At 59.3% G+C, this 15,479-nt stretch overlaps 2 protein-coding genes across 5 annotated transcripts in view; one reads left to right on the top strand and one right to left on the bottom strand.

The window, feature by feature from the left end:
- The first annotated feature begins 583 nt into the window (after nucleotides 1–583).
- SLC5A10 (solute carrier family 5 member 10) overlaps nucleotides 584–15,479 on the top strand; it is a 57,628-nt gene continuing 42,732 nt past the window's right edge. For 2 of the 4 annotated variants that reach the window (XM_028089502.2, XM_028089504.2), the window contains exons 1-7: nucleotides 5,289–5,318; nucleotides 5,583–5,687; nucleotides 6,067–6,126; nucleotides 6,648–6,752; nucleotides 12,138–12,243; nucleotides 12,516–12,596; nucleotides 13,918–14,123. In XM_028089502.2, the coding sequence (XP_027945303.1) occupies nucleotides 5,304–5,318; nucleotides 5,583–5,687; nucleotides 6,067–6,126; nucleotides 6,648–6,752; nucleotides 12,138–12,243; nucleotides 12,516–12,596; nucleotides 13,918–14,123 (678 nt within the window). In that variant the 5' untranslated portion in view covers nucleotides 5,289–5,303. Of the gene's footprint in view, nucleotides 713–5,246; nucleotides 5,319–5,582; nucleotides 5,688–6,066; nucleotides 6,127–6,647; nucleotides 6,753–12,137; nucleotides 12,244–12,515; nucleotides 12,597–13,917; nucleotides 14,124–15,479 lie in introns of those variants that run through there. The other 2 variants (XM_088027938.1, XM_028089503.2) reach the window with 2 other exon arrangements.
- SACK1G (scaffolding CK1 anchoring protein G) overlaps nucleotides 12,708–15,479 on the bottom strand; it is a 28,599-nt gene continuing 25,827 nt past the window's right edge. The window contains exon 5 of the mRNA XM_028089500.2: nucleotides 12,708–14,703. Within this exon, the coding sequence (XP_027945301.1) occupies nucleotides 14,296–14,703 (408 nt within the window). The 3' untranslated portion in view covers nucleotides 12,708–14,295. The remainder of the gene's footprint in view (nucleotides 14,704–15,479) is intronic.

Consider the following 15,479-nt stretch of genomic DNA (forward strand, 5'->3'; position numbering starts at 1 on the left):
CTCTCGGTCCACTCATGGCTCGATGGCCACAAGACATGGTTGCTCGCCACAGTGGTGTCCCCAGAAGTGAGGCATCTGTCCCCAACCCTCCATGCTTCTTATACAAATTAAATATAGGTCGAGCCACACATCAGGTAACTGAGCCCTTTCTGGGACTATTCTGGTTGTCTTTGGACGCATGCAACTCCTTTTATTTATGATATTATTGGTTTATTTAAAGTAGGCTCCACACCCAACGTGGGGCTCAAACTCGCAACCCTGAGATCAAGAGTTGCATGTTCTACCGACTGAGCCAGCCAGGCGCCCCCTAAACTCCTTTTATTTTTCCCAAACCTCCTCTGAGTTTAGGGAGGTTGCCCTCCTCCAAGCCCCTTCCAGCTCTGCCCCCATCCTCACGGTCAGGATTTGCTTCCCCCTGGGGGGGTGGGGGACACCCGAGCTGCCCTTGGAAGCCGTTGCCCTGCACGCGGCCACCTTGTGGGCTGGAGATGCCACCATCGCGCTCGGTTTAATGATCAATTTATGGTCTGCCAGGAAGCCCTTTCCGACCTGGTTCGGCCCTCAGTTCCTCTTGCTCAGAGCCGGTGCCTGCTGCAGGATGGTGGCGGACAACTCCACCGGCGACCCCCACGCTCCCGGGCCGCAGCTGAGCGTGACCGACATCATCATCATCACTGTGTATTTCGCCCTGAACGTGGCCGTGGGCATATGGGTGAGAGGCCCGCGGTGGGTGGCCAGCCGGGATGGGCACTGGGGTGTGGGAACCGGGCTGCCCTGTTTCGTCTCCCCTGGAGGGAGGCCCGATGTCCGCTGGGGTCCTCCTCCCAGCCCTGGGGTGGATTTGTCCGAGACCTTGACCAAGCCCCTTTGTCTTTGGGCAGTAGCTGCTCAGGCTACAAAGGAGGAAGAGGAAGACCTCTCTAATGGGCAGGCCTGGGGGGAAGCTCACTGGGCTTTTGCGCGGCCGACAAGCTGGGGGCCCAGCGCGGCTCATCTTCTTCCTGGCCTCTGTCTCCTCCGTGTCAGATGGGCTCGTGGGGTGAACGTCTGCCCAGCTGCCCCCAACACCTGCTGGGTCAGAATCCGGAGAAGAGGGGTGCACACAGAGCCCGGGGATCTTTATTTTGCAAAGCTCCTTGTCCGCCCGCCTCTGCCTAGTTCCTAAGCCAGTTTCTCTCACTTTGGATAAGAAAAAGACGCGATTTAGGCTGTCAACAGACTCCAGCGGCAGTGAGGTCCCTCCTAGGCAGGCCCTGTGCTCATCACCTGGCCCCCATAGCCACAGGGCAGAGGCCAGCCCCGTTTACGGATGAACCCCAGTGCTCTGCGGGCTGGGACTTCTGCAGTGAACCCTGGGTCCCTGCCCACAGGGGAGGCGTTCCTCCCGTCTACTCATAATGCTAACCTCGGAGGCCTTCCTGGTAGGGAGGTGAGCAGAAAAGCCAGCTTTGGGTTTGCAGAGGTCAGGCTCCTCCGCCTTGTCCCCAGAGGTCCCCGGAACAGCATCCCTGAGACGTGATACATAGAGGGCTCCATCTACTGGGGGAGAATGAGTATCCTGATTTAAGCCCCCAGGGCCAGAGGCAGGAGACTGGTCACATTCCCAGCTCTGGCATTCTAGGAAGTCGCTCAGCATTCTAGGCCTTGGGGCTCTCGATCTATAAGGCAGACACACCACCTACTTCATCCCAAGCCCCGAGTGCCTGAGTCAGAGGCGTTCTCCTCCCTGAGGTGCCCACACGGGGCACGGACCCTGCCGCTGCTCTTGGTTCCATAGCAGGAATGGGTCGAGTGGTCCTGGTGTTGGTGGGGGTGCTGGGGGGTTGCTGATGCTGGTGGGAGTGGGGGGTGCTGGGGTTGCTGGGGGTGCGGGTGGCAGCAACAACAGTAATTGGAATTGATTCTTCGGTGATGGAATCGTAAACCACAAGCCGTTCAGAGCTGGTCCCCACTCTGTGGACTTGGAGTAAGTCACTTAACCTCTCTGGGCATGGCTCCTCAAACACACAACGCGGATCTGGGCAGCCCACTGCTCCTGGCGGTTCCAAGGAGCACAGGAGGCCCGTGGGTGTGAAAATCTGTTGCCAACCGTAGCACGTTTCTGGGAGAGTTGCTGGCTGGGAAGTCAGAGGAGGGGACACCCGCAATGGAGGCTTTCTGGGTGAGGTGAGGTGAGAGCCAGAGGCTGGAGGTCAGCAAGATCTGAAGAGGGAAGAGGAGCAGGTGGGGGATTTCGTTGGAAGCGCGCATCTAAGAAACTGTTTTGGCCACCCGAGGCCAGGCCACCCGGTGACTGGGGCCCGTTAGCCTCGCTGCCCGGCACTCACCTCTCCCAGCTTACCCTTTCCTTGCAGGCTGGTGCCGCGGGCAGGGGGTTTGTGGGAGTTCTGGCCTGGCCCTCCAAGCAGGCCATGCTGGCCCAGCACGATGCTGATGGCCGGATGGCTGTGAGTGTAGGCAGCAAAGAACAGAGCCAGACGAGGAGTGTGCTGGAGCTGGATCGCACAGGGATCAGATTCAGCTGTTCATCCCCCAAATGCAGACGGGACAAGCTGGGTTGGACAGGTGCACCTGCAAAGGTGTTCTGACGGTGGGGTTAGGAGAACCCAGGGGAGGGCCTTTAAGGAGGTGTTCCTGGACGAAGGACCTTGAGCTGAGCCTTTGCATCTATTAGGGTATCTGTTAACAAGTGACAGAAAACCTAGATCAGATGAGCTCGAACAATGAAGGAAATGTAATGACGTCCGTCCTGAACGGTCCAACAATAGAGGAGGCTTCAGGTACAGTTGGATCCAGGGGTTCACAGTGTCATCAAGGCTATCGGTGCGAATTTACTTTGGCTTTCTCAGCCTCCACCCCTGTGTGGCATTGTCCTGAGCCCAGTTTCCCACATGAAGGTGAGATGCCCTGATTAGTCTGGGTTCAAATCCTGACTCCATCACTTACTAGCCACTTTCATCTCTGGAAGCCTTGGTTTCCTCATTGGTAATATGAGGATGATCATAGTACCTACTTCATGGGGCTAAACACTTCATACAGGTAAAGCACTTGGAACCAACTCTGCTGCCGAGCGGCCCTCAGTAAATATTAACTAGGTGCACATGGCTGCCAGTGTCCCGAGAACCCTGGCTTCCTCCTCACCTCCTGGGAGGCCAGGAGTGATCCCAGCCTAAGGCCACGACTGCCCTGAACCAGGTGTGACAGCTAAAGAATGTGATAGCCTCCGTGGCTTAGGTGGGTCAGGACTCCTGGAGCGGGAGACCCCATCGGGACCACTCAAGCCACTTGCTAGGAAAGATGAGACCCCTTGAGGAAGGGAAAGGGCAAGAAGGAGGCAATTGGCAATGCCTACCATATCCTCAAAAGATGAGAAGACATGTTAGGAAAAACCACAGGGTAAGAACAGAGCTGCTCTGGAAGTTGCACAGTGCACAGCCTACACAGCTGGATGTGGCCATCCTGGCCAAGACCATGAGAGCTTTCAGACAGTACTGCATTCAATGTTGGCTGGATCACAGCTCACAGAAAGGGTTGGGAACTCAGGCAGGAGAGGCAAGCAGGACTCATATCAAAAGCTTTGGGTGGCAGATCCAGACATTTTCAGGTGAATCATCTTGAATATGATGGTGTGTGTGTGTGTGTGTGTGTGTGTGTGTGTGTGTGTGTGTGTGTGAAATTAAAGTCAGGTAGAAAGAGGCCTATGTATTGATTGAGATCGTGTGATCCAGCCTTATGTTAGGATGTGTATGTTGCGAAAAAAGAATACAAAATATATATCTGAATACACCTGCTGTGTCCTTCTTTTCAAATTTCTCCTGCTCTCAAGGTCACGTCTTTTCATTTTCTCCTGTCCAGACAGCACTAAGTGAGGTCTTGAAAAATCCATATAATCAAAAAAAAATCCATATAATCATTGACCCTTATCAGACACGTACTAGGTACCAGGCACTTTGTCAGAGTGTTATGCGTATTAACTCATTAAACTTCACAGAAGCCTATGAGGGACTTTTCTTAGGCCCACATCATAGATGAGGAAACCAAGGGTACATTGGCGAAGTAACTTGCCCAAGGTCACATGGCTAGGAAACAGAGGAGCCAGGATTTGCCCCCAGGCATTTTGATTTCAGATTTTTAAAATTATATTACAGAGCACAAAATTCCATGCTCCCCCCAAAACAAAACGTATGCAGGAATACTTGAGTGATAGTTCTTGGAAATGTATCAGAGATTAAAATATTCAAAGTAAGAGGGGCACCTGGGTGGCTCAGTTGGCTAAGCCTCTGGCTCTTGATTTTGGCTCAAGTCATGATCTCAGCGTCGTGGGATCGAGCCCCGGGTCGGGCTCTATGCTCAGCGGGGAGTTTGCTTGGGATTCTCTCTCTCACTCTGCCTCTGCCCCTCCCCACCTCAAATAAATAAATAAAATCTTTAAAATATGAGAAGAAATCAAAGGTCAAAGCGTTCTCAGAATCCTTGGCTCAAAGTCCTCACCAAGAGGCAAAAATCTCCGCTTAGGGGCGCCTGGCTGGCTCAGTCAGTAGAACCTGCGACTCTTGATCTCAGGGTCGTGAGTTCAAGCCCCACGTTGGACAGGGAGCCTACTTAAGCCATGTTAAAGTGTATAATTCAGTGGTATTTAGTACATTCACAGTGTCGTGCAACCATTACCTTTATCTGGTTCCAAAACCTTTCATCATCCCAAAAGGAACCCCATACCTATTAATAGTCCTTCCTCCTACCCCCCTCTCCCCAGCCCCTAGAAACCACTACTGTACTTTCTGCCTCTATGGATTCACCTGTTCTGGACATTTCATATCCATGGACTCATACAATATGTGGCCTTTTGTGTCTGACTCCTTTCACTTAGCAGAATGTTCCCCAGAGCCACCCGTGTCATAGCAAGTGTCAGAACCTCATTCCATCCTGTGGTTGGGTAATCCTCCGTTGTGTGGATAGACCCCATTTTGTCCATTTGTCCGGTGCTGGGTATCTGGGCTGTTTCCACCACTGGGCTGCTGGGAACAGTGTTGCTCTTAGCTTCCAGGGACAAGCCTTGTTTTGAACACCTGTTTCCAGTTCTCCGGGAGGTTGGAGTGGAATGCTGGGTCATCGCGTAGGGGACTGAACGTTGAACGTGGAAGTCTTCGAGGGGCCCGAAGACTGTTTTCCACCGTGGGGGAGGGGGGCACCATTTTACGTTCCCTGCAGTGTGTGCGAGGTTCCAATTTCTGCCTCTGCTCTTGCAGTCCTCATGCCGGGCGAGCAGGAACACGGTGAGAGGCTACTTCCTGGCGGGCCGGGACATGACCTGGTGGCCGGTGAGTGCTGACACCCCCGGCTCCTCCTTCTGTGGGTGGTGGGGGGGGAGCTGCGTCTGACCCCCGGCGCAGGTGCCGGCTCGGGGCTCATCCCTGAGGATGAGGGATGCCCCAGGCAGGCAGTGAGGCGGCAGGGTGAAGCTGGAAGGGCGTCCCCAAGTTGGGACTGTCGGGACGGGGTGCTGGGAATTGCGTGAAGGGTGGGGGCTTTGGAGTCTGGCAGGGGGAGCCTGCCGCTGATCCCTTTTCCTCTCTGTCCTCCAGATTGGAGCCTCTCTCTTCGCCAGCAGCGAGGGCTCGGGCCTCTTTATTGGACTGGCGGGCTCGGGTGCAGCCGGGGGCCTGGCCGTAGCGGGCTTCGAGTGGAATGTGAGCTGCCGGCGGGCAGGGGCGGGTGAGGCTGCGGGAGGGTGCAGCAGGCCTTACAGGAGCTGGGTGGGCCTCCACTGGAGTCTGCCCTCGGCCCAAGGGGCAGCTCTCAGCAACTCTGGGCGGCCAGTGTCTAGATGGGTGGTATTCCTGGGAAAGGTTGGTCTCCAGAATGCCAAAGCGCTGGATAGGCCAGCAGGAGGAGAACTGTTAGCCTTGGCCAGGGGCCATCAGTGTACAGACGCGCAGAGAGGGCATGAGGCCACTTCAGCTTCTCCTGGCAAGCTGGGCCTCCAGACCGCTGGTCCCGGCTATGTCTCTAGGGCGGGGTTGGGGGGAGCTGCACCTGCTGTCCTCACTCAGCCTCTGTCCCCCTCAGGCTACGTATGTGCTGCTGGCCCTGGCTTGGGTGTTCGTGCCCATCTACATCTCCTCGGAGGTGAGTCCACTCCCGGGGCCCCAGGGTGGCCTCACCTGGGCCAGGGCCTTGGTCCGGCTTGGTGGTGCTGATGAGCGGGAACCCCGCCTTTGCTCACAAGTTGGTGAGCGAACCCACCACTCTCTGGGCTGGGTTATTCGTCCGACTAGTGTGCCTATAACTCATGAAGACAGGTCCCCAGGGACCTCGGCCTGGGGGCTTTGCTGGTCTCTACTGCCCCTGCCTGCTGCATCTGGGGGATGATGCTCCGTCTACTCAGGCACATGGGCGGCACACCTGGGCGATGCTGTCCCCGACTCTGCCCACTCCCTCGGGCCCAGCTGGGCAGTCACGACCCCCCAGTGACTCCCACTTGCTGGATCTCTCTCCGACCATCTCGGCCACCTTCCCCATTCAGCTGTGTCAATGGCTCATCCAAACTTGTCCCTCTCTCCCTAGTCACAGCCCTAGGTTCTGGGACGGTAATAAGTGGGCGTGGCCTTGTCCTTGAGCAGCTCCGGGTGCCCCCGTGTCTCCCCCAGATTGTCACCATGCCTGAATACATTCAGAAGCGCTACGGAGGCCAGCGGATTCGCACGTACCTGTCTGTCCTGTCCCTGATGCTGTCTGTCTTCACCAAGATATCGGTGAGTTGCGCGCCCCCCCGCCCCACTCCCAGCGTCCAGCCAGCACAGCCTGGAATCATCCCTGCTCTGGGGGCCCCTCACACAGACCTGTTATCCTGTCGTCTGTCTCTTGTTCAACAGCTGGGGAAACTGAGGCCCAGAGAGGGACAATCATTGCTCACACGGTGAACCTGGGGTAGCTGGACCAGGGCTTCCAGAATGTCGGTTTGGCAGCTGGCATCGTTGGGGCCTAGATATGAGGGTGTTAGGGGTTCTCGCTATGAGAGGTCACCGGTGGGGGTGGGGGTCAGCCTGGCTGTCTTTCTGGGCCAGCGCGGAGGTGAGCCACGAATGCCCACTAGGGGGCGCTGAGAACATGCACGGTCACTGGTGGTTCAGAAGCCACTGGGAGCCCATCCTGTGGCTGGTCAGCTCCTTCGCAAAGCTGACCCCTGGCGGCACCCTCCTGTTATTGGGGTGCCGACCTCGTGGGCGCTCCAGGCCTCTTTCCCTTGGGGGCCTGGGCTTGGTCCCCCTGGGAGGGTAAGAGCAGAAAGCACCCCTCGAATGTCAGTCAAGCCTCTCTTAGGGCTCATCTTGTCAGAGCCCCTGATTTCACAGGGAAACTGAGGCCCAGGGCGGGGAAGTAACTTGTCCCAAGCTTCCTGGTGACTTCTTGGCAATACCAGGTCTTCTGGCTCTCACTCCTGAGCCCATGGGCACCCTGCCCTTGACCCCCGAGGCCATCCAGCCCACTTCAGCCCCAGCTTCTGGAGGGACTCGGGAGGTGGGGACCAGGGCCCGAGTCCTACATCGGCCTGCTTCTGGCTGGGTGCACCCCGACAAGACCCGGAGCCTCCGTTTCCTTGTTCGTAAAGAGGGCAGGTCATCTGTGAGGGGGCGGTGAGGCTGTGGAAGCGCTCTTGGGCTGCTAGTTTCCCACTCCTGGCCTCGAGGGCTGCAGTGGGGGATGAGGCTGCCGGGTTCTGATCATAAGGGGCCGAAGGACCCAAGGGACCCTAGGGGCTCGAAGCAGGGGACTGACACAGATAGCTCTGCGTTTGTACCTCTGGCACCTCTCAGTGGGTGGACTGGAGGGGAGAGAAGCAGAGTGGGGAGTGCCCGGTGGGGCCCCACGGGGCCAACCTGTGTGCACGGGGGTGGGGTTCTCCTACCCGCCCCCCCCAGCTTCATGCTGCTATATGTCTGCAGTAGAGTCGCATCTCACTCAGGGGTGGGGTGGGTAGGACTCCAGAAGGACTGAGCCTTAGGAGGCGACGTCCTAACAGAGATCTCATCCTGCAAGCCCAGTTTACAGATGAGACAATCGAGACCTAGAGAGCGACCTTGACTTGCTCAGGTGGAGAGCACGGTTAGAACCCAGGCCTCTGCCTCCCCGCCCGGGGCCGCAACCTCGGCTCTGTTGCACTGAAACAGCCGGGACTTGACATTGCAAACTCCTCACTGTGATAGAGGATGACTCGACTGACCCTCCTATAAAATGGAAACCAGCCCACTGACATCACGGCTGGGGCTCCGGAGCCAAGACCGGGTCGCCGGAGGAAGCCAAGAGGAACGCTAATTGCTTGGCTTGGTTTGGGCAGGACTGGGGCCGCCCTGGCTGATGGCTTTGGGCTGGGACTCTTTGAAGTGCGTGAGCCCAGCTGGCCCCCAGAGGCCCTGACCGCACCGGGCCGAGCACTGGGAATGCCCCGGCTGTCTGCACATTCAGCACCCGTCCCAGTTGCAGTCTGTCCGGACAGAGACCACTGGGCTCACCTGCTCCCATCCCTCAGGCGGGGACACTGGTGTGCCGAGAGAACATTCGATGGCAGGGTGCAGACGCTACCGCCCTGACCCTCAGATGGGGACAGGGGCCACTGAGCCTCATTACTACGTGGCTCTGGGCTAGTCATTTAACCTCTGGAAAATAGGGAAACGTGGCACAATACCCTAGGTCACGTGGAACGAAGGCCAACTGTGGCCTACAAGATCCTCCAAGATGTGGCCCCTACCACCTTGCCAACCTCTCCCGTACCTCTCCTCTTGTCACACACATCATTCCAGCCACACTGGCCCCCTTGCACATCCATGAACATACCAGGCGTGATCCTGCCCCAGGGCCTTTGCACTTGCTCTGTTCTCTTCCTGGAACTTTTTCCCCCAGATATTCACATGGTTCACATCCTCATCTCTGTCAAGTCTTTCAGATTTCACCTTCTCAGTGAGGCCTGCCCCTCCCTGCTTTCCCTCTTTTTCATACTTGCACTATCTTCCGGTATGCTGAATAATTTACTTAGAATGTCTGTTGTCTCTCTCCCCCATTTCTTCTCTCTCCTCATTGATGTGTCTACGGCACTCCTATGTGCCTGGCATACCTCATGGGACTGAAGGAAAAAACATGCCAGGGGCCAGCTAATTCCTTCCGGGAAGGGCCAGAAAGTCAGTATTTGGGGCTTTGCAGGAGACATAGCCGTTACTCGACTTTGCTGCTGGAGTGAGAAACACAATACCAATGCGTGTGACTGGATTTGGTCTGTGGGCTCTGCTGTGCCAAGCCCTGGTATACTTATGTAAACGTAGCTATTTGAGCACCTACTGTGTGCCAGGCCCTGGGCGAGCCCTGGGTGATAAACACATTCCTCACTTGCAGGGAGTGTAATGTTCCAGACAGAGAAGTACACAGGCCAATAAAGTCATAGTAGCAAAGTGTGGTGAAAGAGGCAAAGGCGGGGCTGAATTCTGGAATGATGACAGCAAGAGCAGAGATCAGCCTCCCTTCGGAGAGAGTGGTCTGCGTTGAAAATGCCAGGTTTGCAGCAGCAGAAGGAAGGGGTGAGGCTAGAGTGCAGGGAGCTGCATAGCTCGGAGAGGGGTGAGTGTGGAAGGGGATGGGAGGGGGCTGCCTGCCGGGTGGCACAGGGCCTGTGGACCTGGCTCGCTGGATCTTATTCTGTGTGCTGTGGAAATGCAGAGAACTTGATTTTCCTCTGGACAAGCCGGGTGCAGGAGGGGCCAGTGAGGGGCTTCCAAAGGGATGGGGCAGGGGGTGGGGACAGCGGACGTGGGAGTATTTTGGAGACAGCCCTGGCCAGTGGGTCAGGTGCAGCGAGTGTGGCAAAGGTGAGAAGTTTCTGGAGCCCTGAAGGGACAGTGATGGCCTCGATGGAGATGGGCAAGGTTTGGGGGCAGGACAGGCTCCCTTGGAGGTCCTGCCCGCCCTTCCCCCCAACCTCCCCGAGGGCAGGGGGATGGAGGAGGCTGGGCCTGCAACCGTGCCCTGTCTCTCCGCACCCACTTCCCCATTTTCCAGATGAGGGCCACTGAGGCTCAGGAGGTGAGGTGACCTGCTCAAAGCCACGTGGCCAGGACACAGCCGAACAGGGACACAGACCCGGCCCGTGTGGCTCTGGGTTTAGGGCTCTTAGCTTGTACCAGGCCGCAGCTCTCCTGAGCCCACAGAAGCTAGGGCTCCGGCTGTAGGAGAGGTCAGACTGGGTGCCGTCGCAAGTTCCTCGCTGGGACTCCCCGGGAGCCTGCAGGCAACCTCATCTTCGCTGCAGCGGCAAATCTTTCCTGCACGCTCCGCAAGGTTCCGGAGGGAAGAGTGCAGCCCAAGTTCCACGTCCACACCTTTGCCTGTGCTGCTCCTGACACCGGTCTAAGTCCTCGTCCCTCCTTGGGGCCCACTGCCATGGAAGGAAGTCCCCGAGGAGGAGAGGTTAGGGGAGCAGTATCCGGGAAGACATTTCTGGAAGATGGGGAGTGCAGACAGGGCAGCTCCAGGGCACGGGGACCTGGCCAGCCAAGGCCCGGAGGCAGCGAAGTGCGGGGTGTGCAAAGGAGACCAGGCTGGTGTGACCAGAGTCACCTGGGCGGGGAGAGATGGGTGGCCGGGGCCTGAAGGCCAGCCACGCAGATCAGGGCTGAGCTCTGAGGGCAGCCTCGGTCCAGGGAGGGGTCCTGAGTGCCGGCTGGAGGAGGAGCGGGCCGGGGGAGGGGCTGCTTCCTTCCAGAGACTTCCTGTTCCTCTTCTCCTGGCAGCTCCAATCTCTGATACCCGTGGAGGCCTGGCCTCAGGGAAGTCCCTCGCCTCCCCGGGCCTCAGTTTCTCCTCTGGTCTGATGGGGCAGGGGGCTTGAAGAGTCCTTCCTGCTCTGACGTTCAGAACCCTGGGCTTCTCTCCTTGGGCCGGAGGTAGACACACTCTCCCCAACACACTCACGTGCATACGCGTGCGTGCACACACACACACACAGACACACACACTCTCACACACACTCATACCACCAAAGCCAACAGCTAGAGTGAGGGGCCGCTGTTCTCCTGAAGGCACCTTGTCAGAGTCCACACTGGCTGATCTCTCCAAGAGAGGGTAAAGGGGGAGCCTGGAGGGAGAGGTACAGGGAATGCAGGCTTTGGAATCAGGGGGTTCACAAGCCGACTGAGCAGTGCTGCTCGGCTCTATGGTGGGCCAGGCGCTGTAGCTTGAAGGGGCCTGTGCCCCCTGGGCCTTGTGCTGAGCGGTCCCCCATATACACAGGCTCGGCTGACCCACTGGCCTTGCCCAGCCTTGTCAGGAGCCCATCAGCCCCAAAGGCTGTATTTCATTCAGGTCATCTCCCGTCCACTGAGCAGGCCCAGAAAGGCAGATCGGGAAACTCAGCAGGGTGGAGCCCCTTGCCCGGCCCCTAGGTCCCACAGGACAGAGTCCTGCCCTCCTTCCCTGGGCTCCCACAATACAGGTGGGGGTGGTGTTAGAATTAGGGTTGTTAAGGCTCACCCCAGGACGAGGACTCCAGCCCCATATGCCGCCCCGGGGTCTGGGATGACAGCTGCTGGATCCAGTCCAGCCCCTGGGGACCAGCCTGGGCCTGAGACATGGTCCTGGCTTCGGGTGCAGCCCCACCGGAGGGCAGTAAGCAAGACTGCCTGTCTGTTCCCCAGCCTGCCCCCCCACCCAGAACACATCTGGTCTCTTTTCAGGGCCCCCTGTCTAATGGGGAGCAGAGAATAGGGGGCACACCCAGACGGATACTGGACTGCAGACCTGTTTCCTGAGGCCCATTGGTCTTCTTGAGCCTCCCTCAGGAAGCCCTCCTGGACCCCTCCTTTCCCATCCCTCCCCCCACCCCCCCAGCAGGGGCCAGACTCAATGACAACACTGCTCCTCGGTGGACATGGGCCACTTAGGACTTTATTAACATTAGCAACATCCCCTGCACACCGCTTGTCCACATCCAGGACCTCCTCCCACCCTCACGACAGTGCCGGCGGCGGTGGGGGGGGCGGGGGCGTCTCTCCCGCCTTGTCCACGGGGCACCGAGGCCACACAGCGCGCGAGCGGTGCCCTGGCTCCTGCGGTTCCCCTCGAGCCTCCGCACAAGTTCCTCTCCCATTGCCCAGATCGACCTGTATGCGGGGGCACTCTTCGTGCACATTTGCCTGGGCTGGAACTTCTACCTCTCCACCATCCTCATGCTCGTCATCACAGCCCTGTACACCATCGCAGGTACGGCGCCCCGGGGGACCCCGCACACAGGGGACCTGACCGCCAGCCGGCCCGGCCATCCCTGCGGCGGGGCAGATGCGTGGGGGGCTGGGGGGGGGCGTGAGCGGGAGGCGGGGGCCCCCTCCCCCCACAGCCTGGCCAGTGGAGCCGTGGAGCTGGCGCTGCCGACCCAGCCGATTGGCCCCACAGCTGACGCACCTGAGAGGGCAGGGGGACACGTGTCGTGGAGCTGCTGCCCCTCCCCGCTCGAGCTCCGTGGTTTCTACCCGCAGGGGGTCTGGCTGCTGTGATCTACACGGACGCCCTGCAAACGCTCATCATGGTGGTGGGGGCTGTCATCCTGACCATCAAAGGTGAGCGGGGGGGTGGGGGGGGCTGCACTGCCAGGACCCAGGTGCCAGCACTGGGTGGGGGTGGGCTCACGAGGTCAAGCCACTCGGCAGTCGGCACCCCCCGCGGCGGCAGCCTCCCGTCGGCGGCCCAGCTGAGCGTGTCGCCCACCCCGGGCCGGCTCGGGGCTTGATGGAGAGTGGGCGCACCATCAGCGGACCACAGAGCCGCCCGGGCCTCTGGCCCAATTGTTCAAAATCCCTTGCATAATGGCAGAAGCGCCGCAACAGCCCGCTGGCTGGGGCTGGGGAGGAGGGGAGAGGGTTGAGACGGGTCAGTGATCCTGGCCTGGGAACCTGGACGAGGCTCCGAGGGCGGCCCCATTGGGGGCTATCAGAGCCAGCAGGATCCCACAGGGGTAAACCGAGGCTCAGACTGGAGGATCCCGTGGCCCGGCAATTTCCAGCCTTTGAATAGCGTTCGCACACCTGCTCGGAGTACTCGGCCCGGCCTGGGCTCGGGGCGGCAGCGAGGCTGGGGCCAGAGTCCCGGCGGCAGGCTCCCAGCCTGGCAAAGGCAGAGGAGAGGGGCGAGGAGCAGGCAGATGAGACAGCGTCCCCCGTATTCACACTTCTGTGTGTCTGCCTCCTTTCAGACAGGGGCCCACGTCCCTGGAACCCACTGCAGGGGAGGGAGCCAGGCAGCCAGGCCCAGGCTGGATGGGGGGCAGTGACTGCGGACACAGCAGAAGCCACAGATGGGCCGGGGCTTGGCCACGCAGGGCCCTGACCCTGAGGTAGACGGGAACAGTGAGGGAGCGAAAGGAGGGAAATGACTGCTGGCCCGAGCCCCAGCCGGCTGGCCACATGGCCTCGGTCACTCCCGTGCCCCCTCTGGGACTCGTTCTGTTCTCAGTGCTACATGACTGCCGGGCATCCTCAGCTCTGCTGAAGTCACATCCTTCAGAAGCCCCAGGACAGGGCTTTAACACTTTAGACTCCTCGGGAAGGTTCTCGAATGCCAAGAAAAAGTACTTTTGCTCCCTTGAGTCGACAGTCTGACGCCTGGCAGAGAACCCCTCGCCTGAGGCCAACAGGCATCCAGGAGCGAAGAGGACACTGTGGTGTCCACGTGCAAAATGCTCATTTAATAGTCTTATTTTAAATACAAATAAAACAGTCATTTGAATCTCCCACCCCCTTGCTTTTTAAACCCTCTACCCTCCATACCTTTCCAGACACCGGGAAAGGTGAATGGGAAAAAGTCAAGTTGGATGCATTGGGAAGTGGGGGCCCCGAGTCAGGGCCACCAGCCAGCAACCCGTCCCTGCCCCGCCCTCTCCAGCTTTCGACCAGATCGGTGGGTATGAGCAACTGGCGGCTGCCTATGCCCAGGCCATCCCACGCCGGACCATCGCCAACACGACCTGCCACCTGCCGCGGGCAGACGCTATGCACATGTTTCGAGACCCCTATACAGGGGACCTCCCGTGGACCGGGATGACCTTTGGTCTGACCATCATGGCCACCTGGTACTGGTGCACTGACCAGGTGAGTGTCAGTGTCGCCGGCCACCCCACCTTCCTGCCTTCCGGGCTGGGCTCTGGACGGTCCGGGCGGCCCGTCTGCCAGTCCCTGGCACAGCCCCATGGACACCTGCTTGGTGAGTCTGGGCTGGGGCGGAGACCACGGACCGCACGGCTCCAGGCCCGGGGATGGGGTGCTAGGGGTCCTTGCGGTCCCGGGGGGCCTGAGCCCTCCGTTTAGAATCAGAGGAGGCCCACTGGCCACTGCCCGTCCTGGCCTTCAGGTGCTTCGACTGGGACAGTTTGGAGTACGGGATTCCGAAAGGACTTGGCTGCGCTTCAGGGCGCCTGCCATCGGCCTGGGGGCTGGTGTTTCGGGCCGGCCTTGGGGTCGCGGGATCGGCCAGAGTGCGGGGCCCGGGGCCCTCCTTGACCTGCCAGGGGTATGGGCCTGCCACGGCCGGGCCCGCTTTCCTGGCAGAGCTCTGGGTGCCATCAGCAGCAGGGCGGTACCGTGGGGGTCCCGAGGTCCTCATCGGCCGCAGGAAGGCATCTTTCTCCCTGGTCCCTGAGGCAGGGACCCTATAGTGGGGTTTGGGCTGGCCCTAGAAGAGAAAGAGCAGAGACAGTGAACCCCCCAAGGGCTGGGGGCAGGCCACAGCTAGCACACCTGGGTTTGCCTCCTGGCCTGGCCACTCACCCGCTGGTGGTCCTAGACAAGTCTGTTTCACTACTTTGTGCCTCAGTTTCCCCGAGTCCTATGGGAATAATCCTGCCTTTTGTGGTTATGATAAGGCAAGTTCCTGCTGTGCCCGCCCCAGCCTCCTCCATCCGTAAAGAGGGCTGGATGGGTTTGTTGGAGGGAGCACCTCGATGCGGGCCGGGAAAGTTCTGATGAGGGCAGGGGCTGGGTCTTCTTCTGGAGTCTGACTCTCGCTCTCCCTGGGCTGTGAACACACCAGGGGACTGTGGGCAGCTCCAGGCGGCCGCCTGGTGGCAGAAGGTCTTGTGAAGCAAGAGACGACCATCTTGCCTCTGCACCTGGCTCCTCAAGGGCCCCACCATGGGGCTGAGGCAGCGAGGCCCACGAGCCACCCCAGCCAGCCACTAGCGGATGAGTGAGGAGAGCCTTCCCTGCAAGAGAGGCCTGGCCAACCCCAGTCCCAGGCCACAGCCCCGAGGCCTAGAAGGTAGACCTGGGATCCGCACCCAGAATAGAGTGACCTCCCCTGTGGCCATAGCTCCCGCCCATGAGGGGAGTGTTCAGCGGGCTCAGCCTTGGCTCTCCCTCTCCCAGGCAGCAGGAGCTCAGTGTGTGTTCGCTTAAGGACCATCTCTGGGCTGTGTCAATGGGAAGTAATCCAGGATAGGAGGCTTCAGG

The sequence above is a fragment of the Eumetopias jubatus genome, unplaced genomic scaffold (genome assembly GCF_037043125.1).
Source record: "Eumetopias jubatus isolate StellerSeaLion01/CBP00866 unplaced genomic scaffold, mEumJub1_p1.0 scaffold_10, whole genome shotgun sequence".
NCBI lineage: Eukaryota > Metazoa > Chordata > Mammalia > Carnivora > Otariidae > Eumetopias > Eumetopias jubatus.